At 36.2% G+C, this 27,976-nt stretch overlaps 1 protein-coding gene and 1 non-coding gene across 5 annotated transcripts; both read left to right on the forward strand.

Annotated features, from left to right (window-relative positions):
* Positions 1 to 2,178: 2,178 nt before the first annotated feature.
* On the forward strand, positions 2,179 to 2,285 carry LOC132620626 (small nucleolar RNA R71). Its single transcript, XR_009575066.1, has one exon. It is a non-coding gene; the product is annotated as a small nucleolar RNA R71 (small nucleolar RNA).
* An 8,250-nt stretch (positions 2,286 to 10,535) lies between these two features.
* Positions 10,536 to 27,972, forward strand: LOC132616693 (uncharacterized). 4 transcript variants are annotated; one of them, XM_060331270.1, is made up of 16 exons: positions 10,536 to 10,671; positions 10,931 to 11,110; positions 12,247 to 12,346; positions 12,446 to 12,964; positions 13,543 to 14,574; positions 15,067 to 15,391; positions 16,270 to 16,525; positions 16,612 to 16,828; positions 17,893 to 18,248; positions 18,351 to 18,908; positions 19,473 to 20,658; positions 21,441 to 21,782; positions 22,252 to 22,489; positions 23,246 to 25,917; positions 26,058 to 26,203; positions 27,416 to 27,972. In XM_060331270.1, exons 2-16 carry the CDS (start codon positions 11,040 to 11,042, stop codon positions 27,696 to 27,698), a joined length of 8,301 nt encoding a protein of 2,766 aa, XP_060187253.1. In that variant the 5' UTR covers positions 10,536 to 10,671; positions 10,931 to 11,039; the 3' UTR covers positions 27,699 to 27,972. The 4 variants fall into 4 exon arrangements, with proteins under 4 accessions (XP_060187253.1, XP_060187255.1, XP_060187252.1 ...); XM_060331269.1 differs by having other exon boundaries at positions 10,541 to 10,749; positions 10,933 to 11,110; XM_060331272.1 differs by lacking the exon at positions 12,247 to 12,346.
* The last annotated feature ends 4 nt before the right edge of the window (positions 27,973 to 27,976 follow it).

Genomic DNA, 27,976 nt, shown 5'->3' on the forward strand with positions numbered 1-27,976 from the left:
TATAAGTCTTGTAAATCATCACTCTACTAATCCTTTTCTTTCGTTTTTATGCATGGCCCTCGCGTACGAGTCCAATGGACTCTTCTTCTTCCGCATTCGGTGTTGGGCTAAAAGCCCAACGTGATCTCTCTCTCGTGTCAGCCCTGTCCGCATCATTAAAAAAAAAAGATTCTGGGCCAAGGCCAAATGACCGAAACAGTTTGCAGTAATTAGCCTAAAATGGGCTGATCCATTTAATTTCTATCCCCCTCTACTTTATATTTCTGTTGTGTATTTTCGATTTGTATTGTATGACTAACACTTTACTTTATTTTGTTTTTTTAGTATTAGATGAATCCTAGCAGATTAGTGGGGATAGTTTTAGTAATAATGGGTAGTTAATTTAAGGGAGAAACCAACAATCAATTCCATAGATTTTATTCTCTTCTTTTTATGTTAAAATTATTTATAGTATCTATAATATTATTTTACTAGAACAATTGATTTTCAACAACGAGAACATATACTTGGAATTAAAGGATTATTTTTTGTTTCTTTATCATCTTAGAAATTTAAAACAGCATGGATATGCCAATATGAACTTAAATATTGTTTGTTTGATTTAATCATGCATTTTTTTTCACGCCCTTTTGTGTATCATAAATCTAAATTTTCAGCGTTAACATAGTTACATAACATAAATTATTCAAAGCCCAAGTTAGCTAGATTTTCCTTTAAAACTATTATCTAGGTTTAATTCTTTATTTGAATTCATATAAGGTGTTGCGGAAGTATATTTTCTTTTATTAAAATAAATAATACTGAGGTGCATAAAAAATGATTTTGGCCCTTTTGAAGATAGCTATTTACTTGGTCAAGTATAAAAATGCCTTATGTTTATTCGCAAAATTTATCTATTTTAATTACGTATAATGTGTTTATGAGAGACCTTTTTTCTTAAATTACTTACAAAACAATATTATTATATTTTTTATATTAACCTATGTTTGGTCGGTAACCATAATTAATGGATCCTAAAGGATGCCTAACCTTTCCCTTTAGGATAATTAAGAAATCTTACCTAGAATCACACTAAAAAGGTAGATCATTAGCGGAGGTTTAGTTTAGCTTTACCTTAGTTAATAACTAGGTGTCCTAATTCACCATTAAATAATTAGGTGGCGACTCCTTAAGTTAAATAATTTAGGAATCACCAATATGTTGTACTCTGATTTTACCCGTTTAAAATGGGGTATAACAATAACCTCATCAACATTCGGCTCGACAATGATAGGTTCAACCACCCTCTCATTCACCGCATTAAGGATCTTCCCACTTCTAGTAGAAATAGCTTTGCATGAGGCAATGTGATCACCTCCACTACCCCTTGGGTTCGGAATTGTGTCGCTAGGAAGGCCCCCTCTTTGTGGTGGAAGTTGCTCACGAGAAAGATCTCGCATTTGTGACTCAAGTTTTTGAATCGAAGCGGTGTGAGAGCCTACCACTTCGGTCAAATTTTCCATCTTCTTGTCACTCTTATTTTGGTTGTCCAAGATATTTTCAAGCATAAATTCCATTCGAGAGGTCCCTTGATCATTGGACGGGCCGTCTCGCCAATTTTGAGAGTTAGAAGAATGGCCCTTTGGTGGAATATAGACATTGGAATTCCGATTACCGTAATTGTTGTTGTTGTAATCCCTCCTGTCCGAACCACCATATTCATTTCGGCCATATTGATTGCTTTGTTGTTGTGGTCTTCACTGCTTTTGATAACCCCCTTGAGAGTTATCGATATAATTAGCGTCCTCACGTTGTGACTGCGCCTCTAGATAAGTTTCCTCCGAGACTTGATACATTCCAGGAGCATGAGATGGTATTTCTTCAACAACATTCACACTCTTAGCTTCTCTCTCCGCAAGCCTTTTTGACAGCAAATCCACGGTGGTTTGCAATTAAACAAAAGCATGATCTCGTTCATAATTTTATTTGGCCACCACGAAAACAGAGGGACTGCCATATGACAATATTTCACTATCATTTGAATGCCAAGCTTGATTGTGTGTGGTGAGCTTATCGAGCAACCGGGTGATGTTAACAAATGACTTGTCCATGAAGCATCCCCCAGCGGCAGTATTGACAGCAATCTAATTCATTATATCTAATCCCTTGTAGAACTTCTCGGTGAGAATAGCATTCGAAAACCCATGAGTTGGAGATTGAGCTAGATAGTACTTGAAACGCTCCCATGCCAAATATAATTGTTCCCTCGGAAGCTGTTTGAACTCGAAGATCTTATTTCGAAGTTCAGCATTTTTGCTCAGTGGAAACCACTTCTTCAAGAATGTATTGGCGAACTCGCTCCAGGTGTGAATAGAATTGCTGGGAAGCTTTTCATACAATTCCCTTGCTTGGCCAGCCAAGGAATATTTAAAAACCCGTAACCGAAGTGCATCAGCAGAAACAACACCTTGGGATTGTCGAGCACACACGTGCAAGAAGTTCTTCAAATGTCGGAGTGGACAGTCCTCCGAAGAATTTCGGAAATAACCATCAATTCAAGTTTCAGCAGCTGATAGATAGAACTATCAATTTTGAAAGTAGCATTTCCAATGCTAGGAGGGACTACAGCAGAAGCATATTCAGCTTCATTGATGAATTCCGCAAATATATTCTCATCTTCATCCTCTTCTGGTGCAGGTGGGTTCACTTAGAGCCCACCTTGGTTTCCTTGATTTCGATTATGTCTTCCTACCATGTTCACCTGGTTCACCAAAACAACAAATAAGGTGTGATGGAATAGAAAAAGTTTTAAAGAAAAGTACACGATAATCAGAAATTTCAAAACCGTATTCCCCGGCAGCGGCGCCAAAATTTGATATGCTCAAATTACATCTATTATTGGCGTAAAGCAGACGTTGTCAAATATAGTAACCCAAACAAGGTTGGGGTCGAATCCCACAGGGAATATGGAGAGAAAAAAATATTAATTATATATGTAACTAATCTCTAGAAACTTTAATTTGTTCCGAATAGTATAGAAGAGAGGTTTGGTTTGTATTTGCTAATTTGAAAGTATTTGGAATTTGTTTGGATTGAAAGAACCAAAGTTGTGCCCCCGCTGTGATTAGATGTTATGCTATGGGTATCAATATGATATATTTCTAATGGGTCGAGGTTGTGTATGCACTTAATCTCTAATGCACTTCCTAATATTTTCCAATAGCAAGAAAGTATTTCTTTTCATGATTTTCCCAAATGTAGAAAAGTAGCAAGTAAGATCGATTAAATATGCCAAGTAGAACTCAGCTTATCCCTAAGTGAATTCATTAAACGAGGGTTAGCGCCCCGAGTCTTTGTTATATTATTTCAACTCACACCCTAGTTCATCCTCCCAAACAAACTAGGGTTTGTGCATAAGCAAGTGTTTGCAACCACTAACTAACAATGAATATGAGAAATAATAAAACACATCACAACCCATTATATATATATATACACACAATGTTAGACACTCATTACATAACACCCATAATTTGGGTTCACAACTTTGATTAAAGAAACTACTCACACATAATGGTCTCAAAAGGAGTAAGCAATAAATGTGACATAAGGCCTACAAAGTATGATAAAGATGATGGAAAATGGAATCTTAATGTCTTCACTAAGATCTAAATGTGGAGTAATCAATGCTCACCCACCAATAGAACTTTGTTCACCTGCACAATAAAATCTGGCTGCAAAAAATAACCTAAAATGTTCTTTAAATAGGCTCCAAAAACGCAACTGACAAAATTGCCCCTGGTAGCAAGATCGACGGACCGTCGATCGTTTGACGATCCGTCGATTCCTCCGTCCTTTATTTCTTCAGCGATGTAATCCATTCGACGATGCCATCGACCAGTTCGATGCTCCGTCGAGTATTCCGTCTTTCTCTCTTCTTGTTGGCAGATCTTGATTGACGACACAAACGACGAAGCGTCGATCAGTTCCACGCTTCGTCGATGGCTCCGTCCTTTATTGTCCTTAACTCAGTCCATCACTGGAAAATCGAGCTTATCGACGCTTTGAAGAACGGTCCGTCGACTGATCGACGGGACGTCGATTATTCATTTCTGGCCAATTTTTCCTTTATTTTTTGTTTTTGCTTTTGGGCCATCATCTTCCTAAAACACAACAGAAACATATTAACAAGAACCAAACTTACTTAAAAATAACGAAAATTCATAGTAAAAAGGCGTCGAATGTGCCACAAATCCGCGGCACATCATGAGATTAGCGCAGTATTTTAAAATTTAAATTAAGAAACTATATGAAAAATATTACGCTATAGGTAACAATTAATCTCATGTAAATATGATGAAAAAGTACACTTTAAATTATTAGTCAAATTAAAAAGTTCGCATAGGCTCGCTCTCCCAAATTACTTATGGCACTGTCAACATAGCTTCTTTTTTTCATGTCCAACTTTTTGCTATGAGAAAATACATGGTTATCCTCATGAACTTGGACGTTTGTTTTCAAGAAGACATTTAAATTTTGCGAGAGTCCTATTACCTTTTTGAATAACTTTGAACATATATAAATGTCCTTTTTCGGCTACCTGGCATAGCAAGTATATGTCACTCTCCTAGGGAGAGCGAGGAACAAAAAAACAATAATATGAAAAGCTTATTTTTGCAGTCTTTTATCATTAAAAGTTATTTTCCTACTTTTTTCTCTTTTATTTTACTCTTTTCCTTTATCTTTAACAAGTGATGACCAATTGACTTCGATAATTGGTATTTTGACACGTGAAAATTAGTGATTGATGAGTGAAACTCACTTTCTTTCTTAAAAGTAGGATTGATCGAAAAAGCCAATTTAAAGTTATTTGGGAGGGGGGTGGTTTGGTTTGGGGGGCCGGGGGGCAGAGGGGCCGGGTAATAGAACCCTGCTAAAGTTTAAATATCTTCTTGAAAAAAAAGGTCCAAGTTCAAGGGGTAAAATGTATTTTCTCTTTTACTATTGTTATACTTCACCCGATTAAAAATAAGTTCCCACTTAATTTTTTAATTTTAGTCAAAATCAGTGTCCACTTATATAATCAAGAAGAAATTTATTTATTTATTCAAATTTGTTCCTTTTTACTTAGGATAATAAATAAGCAAGCATCTTATTAACTAAAAGTAGTTTAATCAATTTTTTGGGGAGTATGTAATATGAAAAGATTATCCAATCATGCTAATATGTAAGTAAAATGTCACGCCCCAAAATCCACCCTAGACGTGACCGGCATCCGACGTCATGAACAACATCGGAAGAACCTAAACGACACAATAATAATACTTGAACCCGCCAGGTTCAACATTCGCCTCCAACAATTTATAAATTAAATGTAACACATCATGATCACATGAATTAAATCAGCGGAAGTCTTTATAAGTAAATAGTCATAAACGTGACAAACACCCATTAAGTCGTACGAGACTTTGACAATCTACCCACAATTATGACAACTATCTATGGAGCTTCTAAGAGACATAACAGTCGTCAAACCTCGGGACGCAGCCCGGAAATCTAGAATAATAAACGAAACAGGAAGTGTTCCACGAACAAGGATGTGGGTTCACCAAATCAACAATAGCAGCAAGTTCTCTTAAGCGTTGAAAGTATCACGAACCTGCTCTTCTTCGTTACCTAACATACCATCAAAAACAACAATGGTATGCCTGAGTACTTTCGTACTCAGTGAGTGCCTCGGGGACAACAAGTATTATGAAAATAAAATATAATAATATATAAAGAAATCAGTTCTGAAAAATGATATGAAATCAATATACGGACAGTTATTCAGCTTAGGTATCTCGATAATAAATGTCAAACCCCATTCATAAAGCCTATTGTCAAGTTACAACTTCAAATATGCCCTTTTAATCAATTAAGATAGTCATCAACAATTCCATAAGAGAATAAGAATGTCACACATGCCAATACAGGCCCAAGAATCAAGCACATCGCGCACCACACCGGAACATATAATTCTCGGTGGCTATCCTTCCTCCCGAATAGCTAGGCATAAATCACACCGGACTATGTAGTACGCGGTGGCTATCCTTCCTCCCGAATAGCTAGGCATACATCACACCCCGGGTAGCGAACCCAGTGGTGGCCACTCTTCCTCCCGAATGGCTAGGCAACGACACACTAGGATCCATAGTGGCTACCCTTCCTCCCGAGTGGCTAGGCCAAACACAACAACAAAGTCCATGGCATAGAAGTCGATTCACCAATTTGTCTCAAAGTAGTCATATCGTCAATAATATTTAAGTTCATTACACGTATCGATCAATGAAAGACATATCAATTTAACTCTTTACCATTTACCATGCCAAGCATTTCACTTACGAATTCAATATCACTTCAAGCCACTCACAGGAAACAAGATAGAAAGCAAGCCACTCACAGCCAAACTAATCAATCAATCGATACTCCTGGTTAGGAAACCACGAAGGCTAATCGTCCTCTGGACTAACACAACTTTACCATACAGGTCCAAAATACAAACAAAAATACTAATCATGTCATATTACTAAATTATCAATCATGGCTTAGAGCCGAACCTCACTTCTCAAGTCATCATCTCAAATAGAGGCATTTCAAGTTACAACCGATTGAGAATCTTATTCAAATATCTTATTCAATTTCAAGTTTAAGAAACCCATTTAACAACAAAACAAGTTGAAGGTCTAACCTTTAGAAGATTTAAGTTCAATCATCCAATAATGGGGAAAAGCGAGTTTCACAAAGTAGTATAGTTCGTGTAAGGTTCGATGCGGGCTTGACCCTACACACGCATGACCTTGTCTAAAAGAAATCATCTTTGTAGTCAAATTATCATTACGGAGCATTATGCCATATTGAAAGGATAAGTTATTCCGACCAATGTTTGAAAACGTATAACTTCTTTACGAAAGATTTCCATGTCTTAAATCATCAATGAGAATATCATTACCAACCCTTAACCATCATTATTAAACATATCTTATAGAGGAAAACATTCATAATATCACATACATATATAGGGTTTGTTACAATCTAGGTTTAATGTGGGTTTGTCCCCTCACACACATTAACCACCATTTAAACATGAATTAGAGTTCAAGGAACATGAAAAGATTTCTTTTCCTTTCATTCATTAAAGGATCTTGAATAATATTTATACTTCCAAATTCAAGAACAACAACATCAACAACAATCTCAACAATTATTTTATATCAATATCCAACTAATTCTATCCATTTAATCATACCAAAACAGCCCACAAATCATTTGATATCCAAAAATCATAACCGAGCTTTCAATGTCATTTTCTCTATTCTAACCCGTCAAATCTATCAATGATAAGGGTAAGAACCTTATTAAAATCTTAGACATACATTAGGGTTTTGTATGAGAAGTTCACCCTTTCTATTCAATAAAGAACTTTCAAGAAAAGAAGTCATGCATTCCAAAATAAGATTTTTCAAAAGAGACATACCTTAATTGCTCCAAAACTTGAATTAAAGACTTGAATTTTGGAGAAGATTTCCTAAATCTTGATTCTTGAATCTTGAGATGGGTTTTCTTGAAAACCCTAGATTAGGAATGATGATTTCTTGTTTAGATTACAAGGATATATGTTAGAATGGAGTTGGAATAATTAGAATGGACTTACCTTGGTGTTCTTGATGTTGGAGGAGAGTAGGAGGTTGTTCTAGGGTTTGAGGGAATGAAAAATAATGACTTGAACTGATATGGACGAATATATATTGTTCTGTGAAAGTGAAATTTACGACCTGAACACTGCTGGTCGTAAAGTCAGTTTACGGGCCGTAAATTGATTTACGGACCGTATTCTGCACTTTGGACTGCACTGTGTCGCTTCAGTAAAATGGCCATAACTCCTTGCACAGATGTCCGTTTGACCCCCGTAAGATACCGTTGGAAAGGTATTTCAATGCTCTACAACTTTCATCAAGGAAGTTTTCCCAAATTCGAAATATGTTTTGAAATACGGGCCGTAAAGTTAAATACGGTCCGTATTTAACCATATGACCTCAAAATGTCAAATTCCAGAATGTTCAGAAATTCTTGGTTTCAGTTTACGGGCACTGTTCATGGTCGTAAATTGAAATACGGTCACTGTTCATGGGCGTAAACCACCATATCACAACTGAACAGAAAAATTTCAATTTCCACATTCCTTATCTGATGTTCTAAGTCTAGGATCGTGGTCAAAACTTTCGTTAAAGGTACGGGGTGTTACATAAAATTAATTTATTCTTAATATAATTTAATCTGAAAATGATTATTAGCTTAATTATGATTAACCAAAAGTGTATGAAAAAAAAAATCAAAACAACTCATTAAAGTATGAGTAAGTTGTTTTTATTATTCATCTTCTTTCTAAATGACTTTTGTTAGTTTTGTATGAACGAAGAAGCAATTTGATTTGGTTCAACGACATAGAATTCAAAATCACTTGGTCCAAGCAATTCATATTCGCTCCAAATTTGTTTAGTTAATGGGAGAACCGCTCCTTACAAGTTTTTTTTTTTTTTTTTTTTTTTAATTTTCAAACTTGAATATAATACATCTGATTAAGGTAGATAGATCCAATTCATCCCAGAAAACCCCTTATTAATAAAAACATTTTATTTTTTGTTGGTTTAATTTAATGAACAACTCTCAAAATTCAAATTTGAAGAATCATTTTGCACCAGGTAATGTCCATTAAGAAAAAACACGCTTTCTAGTAAATATTCTTTCATTCTCAAAATTCAAATTTGAAGAATCATTTTGCACCAGGTAATGTCCAGTAAGAAAAAACACGCTTTCTAGTAAATATTCTTTCATTCTCAAAATTCAAATTTGAAGAATCATTTTGCACCAGGTAATGTCCATTAAGAAAAACACGCTTTCTAGTAAATATTCTTTCATTCTCAAAATTCAAATTTGAAGAATCATTCTGCACTAGGTAATGTCCATTAAGAAAAACACGCTTTCTAGTAAATATTCTTTCATTCTCATAATTCAAACTGAAAATTTCTAATTCACAATGAACGGACTCATCGATTGCACCACATTTCTGAATTATATATATAAGAGCAAATGTGGGGACTTTTGTAGTCCTCACAATAATTTCCCAATTTTTTTAAAACTTTTTAATTAATTATTTTTAGGTCCTAATCTTATTTATTTAAGTCAATTTTTTTGTTTTTTGTTTTAAGGTCTACTTTTCAAAAGCTATCGAACCTGGAGACTTTTGTAGTCCTCACAATAATTTTCAAATTTTTTTAAAACTTTTTAATTAATTACTTTTAGGTCCTAATCTTATTTATTTAAGTCAATTTTTTTATTTTTTATTTTTAAGGTCTACTTTTGAAAAGCTATCGAACCTCCTACTTCATTTTTCATGTTCTTTGGTTTTCTGGTTGGTGCTCGATATCCTCATTTGAGCCCAATTAATCCAGATAATTCGCACTGTATCGCGCCTATTCGGGGGGAGCGCTTCCTCCAAAGATTTTTTCCATATCCATGTTCGAACCCCTAATCCCTAATTAAGAGAGGAGCAGCTCCATCCGCTGCACAAGTTAAATTATGTATTTGTCTTAAAAGTTCATTAACTATGTATAGATTATTTATTTAGAACTAAATAACTTCAGAAAATTAGAATACATAAGTTATAAATGTCAAATTCTGGCTCCACATTTGATTTGAAGTAAATAATTTCATCAAAATGGAAGTTAAAATATTAAAGGAGTGGAATCAAAATTTTGCTTTTATATAACTACCCACTTGTGGGACCACAATGAGTATATGATTGTTGTTGTTGTTGTACACTTGTACTAACACAAATTATATTTCTTTAGTTAAAATATCTACTTTTATATCTTGAGTTTGGGCCCGAACTTAGCACGGATCTCACATAACTAGTTTGTGATATAATTAGTGAAAGCAAAGTAACTCAAAAGTCAAAACACTAGTAGTCTAGTACTATCTCCTGAAAATAAGAATAGAGGCCTAGTAGTTATTAATTACTTCCTCTTTTTTAATTTATGTAATATTTTTTATTTTTTTAAAAATAATTTAATTAAATTTTAAAATTAAATTGAATTAGAATAACTTTATATTTTAAAATTAAAATTTATATATTTATTTAAAAATTATAATAAAAATACTACTTTCTCTGTTTTAATTTATGTGAAACTCGTTTGATTAGATACGATATTTAAGAAAGAGTTAAGACTTTTGAAATTTATGGTTCAAAATAAATTTTGAATATTTGTGTGACTGTAAATTATTTCATAAAATGAATTTATTTTTAAATTAAGAAGTCATTTATTTTGACACAAATTTTAAAAAAATTCACATAAATTGAAATAGAGAAAGTATAAATTATAATTTTTCTCATATCTTTGATAAAAAAAATACATTTTAAAAGTTGATTATTGAAAAGATCTCCTTTCGTTTTCCAAGGACTATTTGTTTCTTTCCTTTTTACTACAAAAAGGTTTCAGCATCTTTTTGACTCCTTAGCTTAGCTTATTAAGAAAGCACTACAGAGGACTAACTTGGATTACGATGAAAATATAGAGAAAGATAAAAGAAAGCTTATTAAGAAAGCACCACAGAGGACTAACTTGGATTACTATGAAAATATAGAGAAAGATAAGGAAAGTTTTTGATCATTCCTTTGAGTATCTTTTCTTTGTTAGTGCTTAATTTGTACTGCTACATATTACTATCAAGGTTGGTTTCTATTTCTTTTTTTTTTCATTTTGTTTTTTCCCTTAGTGACAAAGAAATCCATCTATGTTTTTCTTTTGTTTTTGGTTATTTGTGTGTAGTGTATACAACTTGCATGCAACAATTTTTATACTTACATTCGCGTTTTTTTTTTTTTTTTTGTATACTCATCTACGTGTATTTCAGGTGTGTTTGAGAAGAATTAATCTGGTTGAATAGTAGATTTGAGTGATCTTTTTTTTGGATGGGAGGGGGTTCTTCTACGGAGAAGAAGAAGATTGCATGGCCTAAAGATGATTTTATTGATTTGGTCCTCTCATGGTCTATCAAAGATATTTTTGATGACACTCTATATCAACATCAGGTACTTATTTTATTTTGTGTGACACTTTTTTTCCGTCTCAAAATACATCTCTCTTTTTGGAAATTTAATCTTAGCATAATACTTAATGACATGACATGGCATGTTTTAAAGCAGTGACAGAGTCAAAATACTTACTAGGGTCCATAATAGAACAAAGTAAATATATAAAAGTCAAGGAATTTCGACATTTACTTTTACTATATATAATAAAGAACAATATTTTTGGCATTGTCTATTTATATTTATTAGGAATGAGAAACTGAAAAGATAGGTTTAACTCTCATCCATTGTAGTTGTTTGTATAAATTTGACTTATATTTGTTAAACTCTGTATCCTATCAAGCATGGGACAGAGGGATACTTTTTTAAAAAAAAATTTGTTTTTTTGTTTGGTGTGGGGTTTGGGGGGGGGGGGGGGGTCGATGGCTTATTATCTTTCATTTTGGTTACCTATTTTGGTATAAGATTACTATCAAAAGAGTTTATTTCTTTTGAATAATAAGATGCTTTACTGGCTTTTTTTTTAACTTCATGTCCTGTTATAGGTTAGGTCTAATGACCTACATTTTTTTTTTCTGCTTTTTTGGTATCCTAGGAAGTATATTGATGGGGAACGTTAAAGTTTGTTCAAAAAATATTAGTATCCTAGTTTTTTCCTTTAGTAAAGATCCCTTTGTCAGTAGTTACTTATTTTGGTACGTAGTAAATACTTATTTATATGGTTGTTTACGACGAATCAATTCAACTTACCATGATTAAGTAATTTAATGATGTCAATATAGTGTGAGAGGATGGCTGTGGTGGGCCTGAAGAGAGGGAGGGGTAGGCCAAAGAAGGCCTGGGGAGAGGTGATTCGGCAGGACATGGTGTTACTCCAGCTTACCGAGGACATGACCGGTGATAGGAGGGGGTGGAGGTCGAGTATCAGGGTAGAGGGCTAGTGGGGGGCCGCGAGGTTTCCTTTCTCGTACTAGGAGTATTTTTATCCTGCTTCTATGTGTTGGTCTTGTCTATCTTTGTTATTTTATCATGACTTCGTTGCTCTTGCTATTTCTCATTTTCACATGGTTTTGATTTGTTTGTCCGTATCTGACTCTTTTCCCTTGTTTCCCTTGTTTTCCTTGTTTTCTTTTGAGCCAAGGGTCTTTCGAAAATAGCCTCCCTACCTTCCAAGGTGGGGGTAAGGTCCGCGTACACTTTACCCTCCCCAGACCTCACGTTGTGGGATCCAACTGGGTATGTTGTTGTTGTTGTTGTTGTAATATAGTGTGTTTGTCTCTTGCATGTCCTGTTACGATGTGATCATTAATTTCAATTGAATTTCCACATGCCAAGGTGGAGAAGATTCCACAATCATTTGAATCAGCAGAGCATTACATTGGCTCTTTCTTCTTCCCATTACTTGAAGAAACACGAGCGGACATTGCTTCTTCCTTGAAAGACATAGTCAAAGCACCATTTGCTGAATTAATCTCCTTTGATGAAGTAGAGCCAAATGGAGCTTTTGATGTTAAGGTTGACTATTGGAGGAATAAATGTAGTGATGGTCGGGTGCCTTATAGGACATCGCCAGGAGATATTGTTGTTATCTCGAAAGCTAAACCCGAAGCTGCTAATGACCTGCAGCGATCGGGATATTGGACATTTGCGTCTGTTATTGATGCCAATGAGAATGATGCATTGGTTAATTTTAAAGTCAGAGTTCCTCCATATAGCGGAATTGTTAAGGGAATGCGACAATCGTGCCATATAGCGTTTTTGGTGAATGTAATGCCAAACAACAGAGTCTGGGACGCGTTGCGTATGAGAAAGAATTTGAATATGATTGAGAAAGTCCTGCACCCTGTGCCCGAGGTAAGTGATCTTGTTGATTTACTCATTTTAAGTCCGTACCCTTTCGCTAATGTATTACTAGAATATCGATGAAGGTAATCCCCTTTGCAGATGGAAATAAATTTGGTTGAAACTTGAAAAAGATGTTTTTAAGTTGAAGTTGAAAATGTTGTATTTGAAAGTTGAAGGTGTGTTTGGACAAGCATTTTACTTGGAAAAAAATTTAAATTCTGTGAGTGGGATAAAAAATTCACTTGTAAACTGGTCAAGACTACTTTTTCAAACTTGAAACTCATCTTAGAAAAAACTAATTTGAAAATCAGTTCAATGTATAACCTAATGCCGTTTTGACTAACGAGAGCTATTCTTCTGATATTTTGCTGCTATAAAGTGGATTGGATTTTAATTGAAAATGGTATCTCTGTCTGAAATGATCGGTACATGATTCATTTCAAGTTAATGTCTGATGGTTTTGTCTCTCAAGGGGGACCTGAAATGTGGACTTGTACGTTATGCTTGAATTCTTCTCTCTTGTGTATCTCTGGATAAACGGAAACCAAGAATGAAATGGACATTTGTTGATATTTGTTTTCTTGCAGAAACGGATCGGACAGAAATGTGATGTTTGTTCCACATCCATTAATGATGAATCAGTTGGAGCAGTTGCGTGTAATCTGTTGTCCAAGTTGAACAATTCGCAGGCTAGTGCAATACTTACCTCTCTTGCCAACGTGAAGTGTCGCCACAAGGCTTCCGTTGAACTTATTTATGGTCCACCTGGTACAGGAAAGACTAGGACGCTAAGTGCAATGCTCGTTACACTACTGCGAATGAAGTGTAGAACCATTACTTGTGCCCCAACGGACGTAGCTACAGCCCGAGTTGCTTCAAAGTTGGTTCAACTGGTTCAGGAGACGTATAAGAATGAATTTGATGGCTTTTGTCCTTTGGGTGATATTCTGTTGTTTGGGAATAATAACTGTGATGATGGTGAAGATATTGCGGAGATTTCCCTCGATTATCGTGTTGGCAGGTTGGTGGAGTGCCTTGCACCAATGACTGGTTGGAATCACTGTGTAAGTTCTATGATTAATTTTCTGGAGGAACTCAGTGAGCAAGAGGAAGCTCCGAAGGTAAAGGTGAAAAACAGCTCATTGATAGATTTTTCCCAGTTTAGTTCGATAGCTTCATCTCTTCGGAAATTTTTGCTTACAATCTGTACCCATGTACCTATACGGTTTCTTCGAGGAGAAAACGTTGAAAGCATAGTGCGCGCTCTCTCCCTACTTAATTCTCATGAGAGGATGTTATTTCATAAGAATGCTGCTTCTAAGTCCCTTGTTCTTCTAAAAGATCTTCAGAAATCTCTTGGGAAACTGGATTTTCCTACTGCGACGAGAAAGGATCGGATAACGGAGTTCTGCATCCAAATGGCTTTCTCGGTTTTTTCTAGTGCTTCTACTTCATATAAGCTACATTCAGTGGATATGGAACCATTTGACTTATTGGTTGTTGATGATGCCTGCCAGTTGAAGGAGTGTGAAGCGGTCATACCTCTTCAACTTCGAGGTTTGAGGCACACTGTTCTGGCCGGAGGAGCGTGCCAATTGTCAACATTAGTGAAGAGTAGAGTAAGTATACCTTTTTACATGCAATTTTGAAGGAACTTCAATTGACATAATGTCAAACCCCTATAATGACGTCGCTTGTTTGGATATTTTTGGCCGGTATAGCAAAGTGATGTTATCGAGAAAATATATTACTCCCTCTGTCCCAATTTATGTGACACTTTTTCCTTTTAGTCAGTCCCAAAAAGAATGACACCTTTCTATATTTAGTAACAATTTAACATTAAACCTCTACCCTCAATAAGATGATTTATAGCCATACAAAAATCTATGGCTTATTGTGGACCACAAGTTTCACAAGTCTTCCTTTCATTCTTAAACTCTGTGCAAAGTCAAACACCTTCACATAAATTGGGACAGAGGGAACACAACATGAAAAAAGGGTTCCTAAAACAACTTGGTTATAGTGAAATGTTATAGAGGATGGTTATTATAGAGAGGTCTGATTGTATTTTCACTATATTTACTTTTGTAAGTTGATTACTCCTATACCAGATTTCTCGTGAAGTTGGCTTCGGAAGGAGCTTGTTCGAAAGACTCATTTCATTAGGTCATTCCAAGCACCTGCTTAACGTACAGTACAGAATGCATCCTTCCATTAGCCAGTTCCCAAATTCAATTCTCTATGGTAAACAGATCCTCGATGCCCCTGATGTAAAGTGTAAAGCCTACGAGAAAATATATCTTAAAGGACAGTGTTTTGCCCCCTACACCTTTATAAATGTACCATGGGGAGAAGAGGAGCTGGATAATCTCGGGCACAGGCGAAATTTGGTTGAGGTTGCTTTGGTAATGCAGATAGTGCAGAGCTTGTTCAAAGGTATAATCATATCAACGAAAACTTAGTATATTGTGTTAGAACTTTTCTTGAGTGCTACCCTTAATCTTTTTACCTTCTTGATATATCTTTCTGGACACTAATTAATTTCATTTTGATCCTACACTTTCTAATGTGCCGTCTTCTATTAATATTGTTTAAATTATGATAATGCACGAGTGGTCTTGTGTTTAGGGATGCATTGCCTAATATTGGAATTTTTATTGTTCCAGATTATTGCCTGGTTAGTCCATGATAATGCAAAAAGTATTCAGTGTTTATATTTTGTTACAATTAAGTTTTGCTTCATTTGGACATTGCAGACTCATGATGCTCAACTGCTTATACGAGTCGAAATAAATAGCTCGTTTTTCTGGTTCCTTGCTCATTATTATTCTCAATGAGTAGGTCTGCAAACTCTTGAATTAATGTTAGGCTGTTTTGCATGGGAGAGTTTGTAGCTGTAGAACAGTAGTTTTGGTTCAAACCCTCTATTTGTCTTAAGAAATTCATTACTCCCTCCGGATAAAAAAGAGTGTCCACTTAGTCATTTGCACACCCCTTAAGAAAATACTAACTCCTAGAAAAAAAATAGGTAATTTGACTAAACTATCTCTAATTAAATAGGTATTGAGATTTTATCACATAGCACTTAATAGGGGTAAATCTGGAAAAATAAGGTATGTTTTTCTTGATTTGATAAGTGTACACACTTTTTGACCCAAGAAAAAGAGGCTAAGTGGACACTCTTTTTGATCCGGAGGGAGTATTAATTTAAATCCCAGTAACTCAAAAAGACTAAAATCCCCAACGCATAAGCTCCAATTCCTGGCTCCGGCTCTGCACTTGTATAACTCTCTTGTGCAACGCTAATTTTGCAGCTTGGAATACGTCCAACAAGAAACTCAGCATTGGTGTTATATCGCCTTATGCTGCTCAAGTTTTGGCCATACAAGATAGACTTGGGCAGAAGTATAATAACCATGCACATTTCGAAGTTAACGTGAAGACAGTTGACAGGTTTCAGGGAGGGGAAAATGATATTGTAATAATATCTACAGTGAGGTCTAACAGGGATGGCTCCATTGGCTTCTTGTCTAGTCTTCATTGGACTAATGTTGCTTTGACCAGGGCTCGGTATGGATCAAATTGATACTCTTCTTCTTCAAAATTCGGGATCATTCTACTTCTATGCATGTCTAAGATTTTTATTCTTTCTATAGGCATTGTCTCTGGATATTGGGCAATGAGCAAATGATGCTTGATAGCAATACCATCTGGGAAGCACTAGTTCTCGATGCCAAGGATCGTCTGTGCTTCTTTCATGCAGACGACGATACGGACATGAGGAAAACACTTTTAGATGTGAAGAAAGAACTTGATCAATTGGATGATTTTCTAAGTGGGGATAGTATTCTATTCAAAGAACAAAGATGGAAGGTACACACATATATTAATTTCTCTTGCTTTTGTTGCATAGTTAAATGGGCGAAGTCATATTTTGGTCTTTTACACTAAAATTTTTCTGAATACAGCTTTGTGCAACTGAATCTGATACGTGGTTCAATAGATGTGGAATGGAGTAATTATAGAAGGATGATTTATTTCATGCACTCTAATCTAGGCTTCCAAGCTCGTTTTTTCTGGTTTTCTTAGTTATTTTCTTGTATATTGGACCCCCATACATCGTTCTCAAGGGCCTTTATTCATTAGAAAGGACGTACCCAAGGGTGTGACCTTGTGGTCACTTAAGTGGATTGGGAACCATAAGGGTCACTTAAGTGGATTGGGAACCATGAGGTCTCAAGTTTGAGAAATTAGTTGAGGTGCCCGAAAGTTGGTCCAAACACCATGGTTATTAAAGAAAAGGACATATTCTTCTCCCTCTAGGATAGATGATCAAAGTTGTATCTGACATTTAGTGAACTGTAAAAGTATTTAAGTGTTTGAGCGTTGCTATCAGAAATTCATTAAGGATTGTTTATATTATTGGTGTAAGATTGGCTACATAAAGGGCCTTCTGTTATATATCTTTTTGGATTTCGTAGTACCTCCTTGGTAATGAAAATATCTTACCTTATCAAAAAAAAAAAAAAAAAAAAGATAATCCCATTGAGCATTCAACGTTTCATCTCTTTGATTGCTTTACTTGCTAACTATTACTGAAATTTATGTGGTTTTCCTTAAGAAGAAATATCCATCATCCTCGTACTGGTTGTTTGTTCGTGAATATATGCAGCTCTTACAGTTGATTTATGTGTGCGGCTTTTCTTATGGTTCATCTTTTAGTTTAGTATAGCATCGGCCTCCATACTGTTAGGCACATTAGTTCTTCTGTTCTAAGTATTTGTTATTTCTTTGCATGCGCTTCATTCATTGTGGACAGAACTTTGGTCAATATCATTACTCACCCACAACTACGTTTTTTGGTTGTCTGTGGTCTAATAATATATTCTTCCTTTTACTTGGCCCTCAGTTGTATTATCTTCTTTCTGTTTCTTCAGGTAGTGTTCAGCGACAATTTTAGAAAATCATTTCGTAAGTTGGCATCCTCGTGCTTGAGAAAGTATGTGTTAACTCTTCTGGTTAAGCTTGCTAGTGGATGGCGTCCAAAGAGAAATAAGGTGGAGTTAGTTTGTGAAAGCTCAACTCAAGTTGTAAAGCAGTTCAAGGTGGTTGAAGGGCGTTACATCGTTTGTACTGTTGATATTCAGAAAGAGGATTTTTATACACAAGTTCTAAAGGTTTGGGATATTTTGCCTTTGGAGGAGGTTGCCGAGTTTTTGAAACGACTCGATGCAATATATTTAATGTACACTAAAGAATTCATCAACCTCTGTAAGGAGAAGCATTTTAAGGGGTAAAGTAGTTCTTTTATCGCTCCATCGTTTTCAATATTATGATGAAACAGAACTTGTCTCCTTAAAAATTTCTTCAATTTTAACGTTTCATCTTCTTTTAGGGATTGGGAAGTCCCAAAGAGTTGGGAGATTCATCATGAAATTGTTCAGTATAAAAAGGGTACTCAAAGAAGATTGAGCCGTGACTCGAATGGTGCACTCAATGACGTTGGTTATCTTGAAAAATCAAGAGTGAGTGAAAGCTTCTTGTTGATGAAGTTTTACTCCTTATCATCTGGTATGGTCACTCATTTGCTCTCCGATCGATACGGTGAAGAAGTAGATATCCCTTTTGAAGTTACTAATGAAGAGAGGGAGATAATCCGTTTCAGTAAAAGTAGCTTCATCCTTGGCCGCTCAGGCACCGGGAAAACTACCGTGTTGACAATGAAGTTATTCCAGAAGGAGCAACATTACCATAGTTCCGTTCACGGGCTAAGTGTAGCTGAGGGAAATGAGATAAGTCAATCTGCGGGGGAGACAAGAATTCGACTATTCGAGGAAAATGAAGAGGACCAATGTCTCGGAGAGACTAGCAAGACTACTTTGCACCAGCTATTTGTGACAGTTAGTCCTAAACTATGTTATGCTGTTAACAAGCAAGTTTCTCAGCTGAAAAGGTGATTGATCTAATTTCTACTTGAGAGTTGTTTGATGGAACTACTTTCTTTAATGAGTTGCTTGTCTTATCCTTAACTTGGCTTTTTTGTTGGTTTTGTTTTATTTCATTTCTATGGCTTAGATATAAGTAAACAATTTTGTAGAAAATGGACAAATGATCTGACTTTCATTTTAGGGACTTCAATTGATTAAACTATTGTATATTGTAGATCAGCTACTCTATTTAAGTGCCATTGATTTTGAGTTAAGAGGTGAAATCATTTAAAGGACAATTACTATATAGGATATTCTTAATATCTTAATCTCTATAATTCCGCCATCTTTCTGAGTATCTTTGTAAGTCCTTCATCTTATGTTATTTTTATCTTTTACTTTCTTTTTGGTATTCTTTACTGGTGCAAGCTTATCAGTTTAATGCATGTTACTTTTCAGAAATTTTAGTAATGTTTACATCATGTAGGTGATAATTAGAAACATGGATGTTTGATTGTGTCCCTTATAGGCATAGAAACTGTTGATCCTAATTTGTGTTCCTCTAACAATTACCACTCTTAAATCTACAGGTTTGCTCTTGGTGGAAGTTTCTGGGCCGAAAGCAGCTTTGAAACTGATGATTTGGATGGAATGACACACTTTAGGGACATACCGAATTCTTTTATTGCCGTTCCATACAAAAAATATCCTCTTGTGATAACATTCCATAAATTCTTAATGATGCTTGATGGAACTATAGGTTCTTCCTACTTCGATAGATTTAACTTGAAGTGGAAGCTTTCCAAGGACAAAAGCTTGAGGGCAGTTTCCCTAGAGACATTCATAAGAGAGAAGGAGATCAACTATGACCGCTTCTGTTGCTTGTATTGGCCTCACTTTAGAAGTCAGTTGACCAAGAATCTTGATCCTTCAAGGGTCTTTACTGAAATAATGTCTCATATAAAAGGTGGGCTGCATGCTGGGGATTTTCTTGATGGGAAGCTTAGCAGAGACGCTTATGTTTCTATGTCTGAACATCGGGTCTCCAATTTAAGTGAGGAAAAAAGAGAGGGAATTTATGATATTTTTCAAACTTATGAAAAGATGAAGATGACGCGTGGTGAATTTGATCTATCTGATTTAGTTAATGATCTTCATCTTCGACTAAAATGTTGTCATCTGGATGGTGACAAAATGGACTTCGTATATGTTGATGAAGTTCAAGATTTGACAATGAGACAGATCTCTCTTTTCAAATACATTTGCAGAAATGTTGATAAAGGATTTGTTTTTTCTGGGGATACGGCCCAGACGATTGCCAGGGGGGTAGATTTTCGTTTTGAAGACATAAGAAATCTATTTTACACTGAGTTTGTCATGAAATCAAAGGGTGATGCCAGAAGAAAAGATAAAGGACACATATCTAGTGTTTTTCAGTTGCTTCAGAACTTCCGTACGCATACTGGTGTACTTCAACTTGCTCAAAGTGTGATCAATCTACTTGCTCATTATTTCCCTCAGTCTGTAGATGTCTTGAAACCTGAAACAAGTCTTGTAGATGGTGCGGCTCCAGTTTTGCTCAAGCCGGGAGATGATGAAAATGCTATTAAAACTATTTTTGGGAACAAGGGAAATAACAGTGGAAAACTGGTAGGCTTTGGTGCGGAACAAGTAATATTAGTACGTGATGAATCTGCAAAAAAAGAAATCACTCATTATGTTGGGCAGAGAGCGCTTGTTTTGACCATAGTTGAGTGCAAAGGCCTGGAGTTCGAGGCAAGTCTCCTGCTTATTTATTCTGCTTAAGATATCAGTCAAGTCAATTCATTTTTCTTTTTTCCTTTAGTTTTGTTTGCATTGCTATCATCATTTAAGAGTTCAGTGTAGAACTTTTACATGTCTTAACTAGAGTTTTAACAAATCTGATGGCTATTTAATGTGCATGGAATAGTGTACTTGATCTCTTCCTGGGAGCTCACTGACTAGCAGCGAGCTATTTGAATCTTACTACTCTTGAGGCTTGAATAATAAGCACCTTACCTCTTTCTTCCCACCGTAATTGACCTAATTGTAAGTAGCCTATGGCACTATTATCATATACTATCATGATTCTTTTGTTTTGAAGAATCCGGACATTGTACCTCTACTTTGTGGTCGTACCTGCCTATTAGACAGGTGCTTTGGAAGTACATAGAAAATACTATCATGTGCAATGTCTATTTCCAAATGGTTCATAATAAGTATTATTCATTTGCAAGGTGTCTATGTGTGTGCATATGAAAGTTGAGAAGAAATAATATGAATGTCTAATAGAAATTGCTACAATTATTAGAGAAACATTTATAACTGAACTTTCATTTGGTTCCATTATAGCATATGTATATATGTATGTGTGTGTATATATGATTATGTATATATTATATTATGTATGTAGAAGCCAACGGTAAGTTGCCCAAACGCGTCATCTGAAGAACACAGTTCCAGAAAACTTGCTGAATAGAATATATTGCATGATATTTTTTGTTGTCATACCTGATACTTCGTTGATCATTTTGTAGGATGTTCTCATGTACAATTTCTTTAGCTCATCGCCACTTGGGAATCAGTGGAGAGTCGTATATGAGTACATGAAAGAGCAAAGTTTAGCCGATTTGTCCTTCCCAAGTTTCTGTGATGCGAGACATAATATCTGGTGTTCTGAGCTAAAGCAACTTTACGTGGCTATCACTCGAACGAGGCAAAGATTGTGGATCTGTGAAAGTGTAGATGAGTTTTCCAGGCCTATGTTTGACTACTGGAAAATGTTGTCTCTTGTGGAAGTAAGGGAGGTCGATGATTTCATTGCAGATACAATGCAAACTTTTAGCACTCCGGATGAGTGGAAATCAAGAGGATTGAAGGTAAGTTGATCTTCCTTGTTCCATTGCTACTCCCTCATTTGTTGTTCACTTCTCTGTCTTACCTCACTTCTCTGTCTTACCTCACTGATAACTGTTTGGCCGAACTTTCAAAATCTGCTTATTTTGAAAAATGATTTTTGTCAGAAGTGCTTTTGGAAAAAGTACTTTTGGAGAGTAGCAGTTTGTGTTTGGCTAATCAATTTGAAAAGCACTTTTGCCAACATTAGAGTAGTACTTTGTGCTTGACTAATGTTTCAGAAGTGTTTGTGGGGAAAAACTTACATTTTTTAGCTTCTCAAAAATAGCTTTAGCTACTTCTCAAAAGGACTTCTCCCCTAAAAACTTGGCCAAACATTTCAACTTTCTAAAAATACGCACTTTTGGCTTCCCAAAAGCTTAGCCAAACAAACTATAAATATGCATCTCAACTTCTTTCCGTTCTCATAAAGTGGTTGATGTTGTCATGCAGCTATTTTGGGAGAAAAATTATAAGATGGCGCTAATGTGTTTCAAGAAAGCGGGAGAAACAAATTGGGAGAGAAGGGCAAAGGCAGCTGGCCTCAGGGCAACTGTTGAACAAATTCGTTATACAGACCCCGAAAAGGCTCGTACCTGTCTTCTGGAGGCTGCTGAGATATTTTATTCCATTGGCCGGTTTGAGTCTGCAGCGGAGTGTTTTTATGACTTGGAGGATTATCAGCGAGCAGGTATAACGATGGTGATCTTGTTTGGACTTTTAGTCATTTTGCACTTCCGTTTCTCAGAATTTAAGCATCAACTTTTGAGGTTTAGTAAACATACAGCGTGGATCTTATGCTTGAGGGGTTATGAAGCATATTGATTGTCAGCAAAGGTGGAACCAGAATTTCAACTTCTTGGTTCAGGATTTTAGAACGATGACTTCAAGTGTTAATTACTAGTTATAAACTTAATATCTGTGCATATTTAATGAACTTCTTAAAACAAATACACTATTTGAGCAAAAGTTACCGGGTTCGGCTGAACCCATATCCGGGCTTCTAGCTCCGCCCCTTATTGATTGGTCAATGCTAGGTAGACCTGTAGAGATTCGTTACTTGAATTTACATTCATTTAACTGAAATTTCCGCTTCCCTCCTCCCAACCAAAAAAGAAATTAAAAAGGAAAATGCATCTTTTTTCTTGCCGTAGGCTATGTTTGTTTTAAATGAAAAATGTTTGTGTACCTATTCACATCAATCTAAAATGGTAAAGGTCTATTGTCCTAATCTGTTGGTTATCTCTGGAAGTCAGTGCTATGAAATGCAAATAAACTGTACCTCTGCTCCATCTTTTCCCATTGAGTTATTTCTGGTCTTTTTAGCTTATTAATAGAGATTTCCTTGTGCATTTTTCCTTTGCGTCGTCGTTACGTAAACATGAGCAGATTTCATATCCGATCGTGTTTTTTGTTATTCTGTTTAACCTGAAAAACTTATGTGCAGGAAATATTTATTTGCACAAGTGTGGTGCACTATTAAAGGCTGCTGAATGTTTCTTACTGGCCGGCCGCTACAAGCAAGCAGCACGAGTTTATGCAAAAGGAAATTATTTCACAGAGTGCCTGTCAGCTTGTACCAAAGGAAAATGTTACTACTTAGGTCTGGAATATATCGAGGACTGGAAGCAGAATGCCCTTCAGCGTACTAATGCTGGGAAAACTGATGAAATTGGAAAGAAGTTCCTTGAGAATTGTGCATATAATTATTTTGAGCTCAAGGACACAGCTTCCATGATGAAATTTGTCAAAGCTTTCCCGTCGATGGACATGAAGCGAAAATTCTTAATGTCTCGAAAGTGCCTCGACGAGCTGCTTCTTTTAGAAGAAGAATCAGGAAACTTTGCTGAAGCAGCGGAAATAGCATGGCTGAATGGTGATATTCTTTGTGAAGCTGATCTTCTCGGGAAGGGAGGGGATTTCGATAAGGCGTGCTCACTCGTCCTTTTATATGTGCTCTCTCACTCCTTATGGATGGACGGAAGCGAAGGTTGGCCTTTGAAATCGTTCGTGCGAAAGGATGAACTCCTAAAGAAGGCGACGTCGTTCGCGAAGCATGGGTCAAATTTTGAAACCATGTGCACTGAGATTAAAGTTTTAGCACGTGAGTCAGCTGACTGGTCCGACTTGAAGCATATATTCAGTTCCTCTCAGAAAAGTAAAAGTTTCCTTGGTGAAATGTTGTGCTGTAGAAAAATCTTGGATTTTCATATTCGAGTGGATGTAAAGAAGTATGTTTGGGATGATAAGTTATTGGGCAATCTACATGATTTGGAAGAACTGATTTCGTGCTGCCAGGTTAGTGTTGGGACAATGCTTCACTTTTGGAATTCGTGGAAGAAGAATGTCATCGATGTTCTTGATTCTATCCAGTGCCTCGGAGACGTAAATTATGGTGAATTCAAGGAGATTGGAGAATTCTGCCTAAAATACTTTGGCGCAAGGCAGCAGATGAATGGTCTCAACATTACGTATGTTCTGCTTCATCCAGCAGCCGAATGGGTCAAAAACATTCAAAACTTTGTCATTAAACGGAACAAACAGATGGTTTTTGTTGATGCTCGGCATTTTATTTCTGCTGCCCGGACTCATTGGCATACAGAATTACTCGTAGTTGGTCTTAAAGTTCTCGAAACTCTTGCATCCCTCTATGAGTTGGCCGTAAAGTCAATGCCTCTGTTTTGCCAGAGCATGTGCCTACTAAATGTGTACGAGATCGCAAAGTTTTTGTTGGATTCCGAACACCATGATGGGAGAATACATAACTTTCTGATATTGTCTGGAAAATACTTTGAAAAGATATTTCCCCTCGATCCCCGACAATCAATGGTGGACAGTATGATTGTTCTAAGGAGAACAAAGCTTTCATGTGACGTACTTCAAGAATTCATTGTTCGAGACATTGGCACCAGTGATCTTCTTAGTTATGGACAGATTGGAAGGATAGTGATGATATGGCTTGCTTCTGGCAATCTTTCCGAGGAGCTGTACAAGAAAGTTGTTGGAAGAATCCCATCGGATGTTCCTTGGAAGTCATTCTTTGAAACTCTCAATTGCATGAAACAGAGGGAATGTATGGAAGATTTTGAGTCAGGCGATTCTGTTGGAGGAAAATTGTTGGAATTTCAAGAAGTTCTATCGAGCGACGGTAATCTTGAATGTTCTGAGGGATCTTCAAACAATGCGGCGGAAACTATGGAGGTTACGTTATTGCGGGAATTTTGTGATGCTTTGCAGGATACCTTTAGCGCAAATTGGATGAAAATAGATGACTTTTTCTCCCCAGTGTGCTTCTTGTATCTTCTTGAGCGCTTCCTGATTTTGGTATCTCAATATCGTGGAATCTTCTTCACTGCAAAATCTTCATTTGTGGAGTGGCTGATATCTGAGCAATTTGAAGCCCGAAAGACTTCCACACATGCAATTAACACACAGCTTCTAGAAGAATTTTATGATTCCGTACTCGTGATGGTGCAAGAATTGATTTATGATAAAGCAGGTACAGTTAAGTGGATTGCACGATCGAGAATTAACATTCATGTGTACTATAAGCAAATGTTTTTGAGACTGGTTCTTGTCCTGTGCTTACTGTGTGTGAACTGTTGGAAATACTATGATGTTCTTTTCAAAGTACTCAGTATCGATGATGTTAGGAACCAGCTTCCGGAGGAACTTTATGACATTCTTCAGCGAGGAATGGAGATTAATTACGTTCAGATAAATGATTTTGGAGAAGCTTTTGAAAAGTGTGGAGATTCTCTTTTGGTTGTCACCCTTGGTGAGATTGTTACGGAAGTCGAGTGTCCCAATGTTGTTTCGGTGCAGTTGGGAACAAACTGCAGCAGAGAAGATATCTTGAGTTTGTTGCTTCCACCTAGAACTGACAGTTCACTAGTTCAAACTGTCACTGTTCCGGAAGTCATGTCTGATCCATCCGCGAAAATTTCCGTAATTTCTGGTGATCAACCAAACAGTTTGGCAATGCTACCTTCGGCAGTTACTTCCGTGTCAGATCAACAGATGAATTGGGCCGTGTTTCAGGAAATATCGAATGTCTTGAAGTCTATTGGCAATGATGGCTGTGGAACCTCTGCACTTGACTTAACGGTTAATCTGAAGGTGAAATTAATCCTAATTCTCTTAGTGTTATGACTTGGAATTCAGTAAAACTCTGTGCTTGGTGCGGGTCGAATTGTTTGTTTTCATGTTTTTGTCTCTTCCTACTAAGTTACTGAACTTGTGTTTTTTTCTGTTTTAAGGAGGAAATGAATGCTAATATGAACTTCTTGACGGGTGCAATTAATCTGTGCTCGGGGAAGAAACTTTATGCTGGCGAGGACATGATGGAGGAAGCGTGTAATATGCTTCAGGAGCTGTTACAACTCAATTCATTAATGAATAAAAGGTTCTCTGTTTCTTACCAGTTTTTTAACTCTTTTTTTTTTCTGCTGGATTATATCATACTGTGCTACTTTTGGTTAAGTGTGTCATTTTAGATCAATAAAACGTAATTTCACCACCCCTCGCCAATTTTAATATGAACGGCGAGGGGCATACGACGTGGCTGCTGTCGAGTTCTAAATGTTTAAGGTTTAATATGGATATTGACATGTGAAATTCATTCAAACACTTCATCTTTAAAATTTGCCCCCTGGCCCCAGAGGTTGTTTTTTATTTGAGTGATTGCACATACTTTATAAAAAAGGAGCATGCTCTTTTAAGGTTGATTATCCAAACGTCCCTTTTTAGACCGCCCTTTGGATTTGGTTCCTATTTTTAAAAGTTATACAAATATAGTGCTTAGAAAACTATCCTCTCAAGCAATGTTGGACTCAAGTCTAATGTTTGCTTACTAAGTTGCACGGTCTCTTCAGTTTTTATGCCGAACCAGTCTCCACACGAGATGGGATGGGTGCGGGTGCGGGAATACATCTCGGACGGTCAACCAACTTTAGATACTTTGACCCGAGTCCATGGACAAATTTGGGGGAAATTTGAGATTTTGATTTCTCAAAATGAAAGATAAAACTGATTTAAGACATGGGAAATGGAATGCCCATCTTGGAGAATGAAAGATTGAATTCTACAATATTCATGTAAATTTTCATAGAATTACAAACATATACCTAGTGTAATCCCACAATAAATTTTCATAGAATTCTCTCTCAAAATTTAGAATTTTTTTATAGCTCCATTGTAATAATTTTGAATCTTAGCTGAATCATCGCACTCCCGAATCTTAAAATTTAGATTTTGCCGAATCCGACACTAGAATTCGTGCCTATATTGGATACCCGCACTGGAGTCCAAGCAACTTAGTTTGATCATATATTTCTCAAATCTTACAGGCAAAACATTAAATTGTCGTCTAACATTTGCAGTAATTTACAAGAGTTTTCTCATAAGATTTTCAGTGTGATCAATAGGATCTTTAGACTGCGGTCTAAAAGGTCCATAAGTTGCAAGAGATACAAAAAGAGCATCCCTTTTGGTGAAAATTTCTGCTCATTTAAGCTGGTCTTGATACCGTCTTCTCCTAGCATGTTTTTGTACATGAATTTTTTTCATATCTTTAAATAAAACCTTTTTTAAGTATTTTGTGCTTAATGTTATGCAGCACTCTGGAACAAGAAAGCATTGAACAATTGCTAAAGAGCATTCTGTCAAAAAAGCCCAAGCTAGAAGCTTTCTTGAATCAGCTCATCGTGCCTAAGGATGTAAGTGTCGCGTTAGAGAACCAACGCGCGGAGAAACTTGATGTAGCATGTAATGAAGTTGCTTTGACGGATCTTCTTCCATCTGTCAGTACTTTTGAGACCCGAGGCGGTGACCAGGGTGCTGGAAAGCAGGGAAAAGGAAAAGGGAAGTACAAGAAACGAAAAGGTAAAAGGAGGAATTAAGTGAACATGAAACCATAGCGTATAGTGAGCATGATATGGCTTATTACTGCACTTTTTGTGTAATTTCTTTGTGTTGTGAATATAGTGAGTTGAAATGAGTTTTGTCTGGTGTTTTAGAGGAAATGTTATGAGATATAGTCAAGTTAAAAGGGGTAAAAAAAGCCTACTTTGCATTTTTTTTTTTTTTTGCTGTGATTTATACAGTGAGTTGAAACGAACTCTTTTCTCTTTGAGTGATTCTAAGGATGTGGTTGGTTAAAAATTCCTAAAGTAACAAG

Source organism: Lycium barbarum, chromosome 11 (genome assembly GCF_019175385.1).
Source record: "Lycium barbarum isolate Lr01 chromosome 11, ASM1917538v2, whole genome shotgun sequence".
Classification (NCBI taxonomy): domain Eukaryota; kingdom Viridiplantae; phylum Streptophyta; class Magnoliopsida; order Solanales; family Solanaceae; genus Lycium; species Lycium barbarum.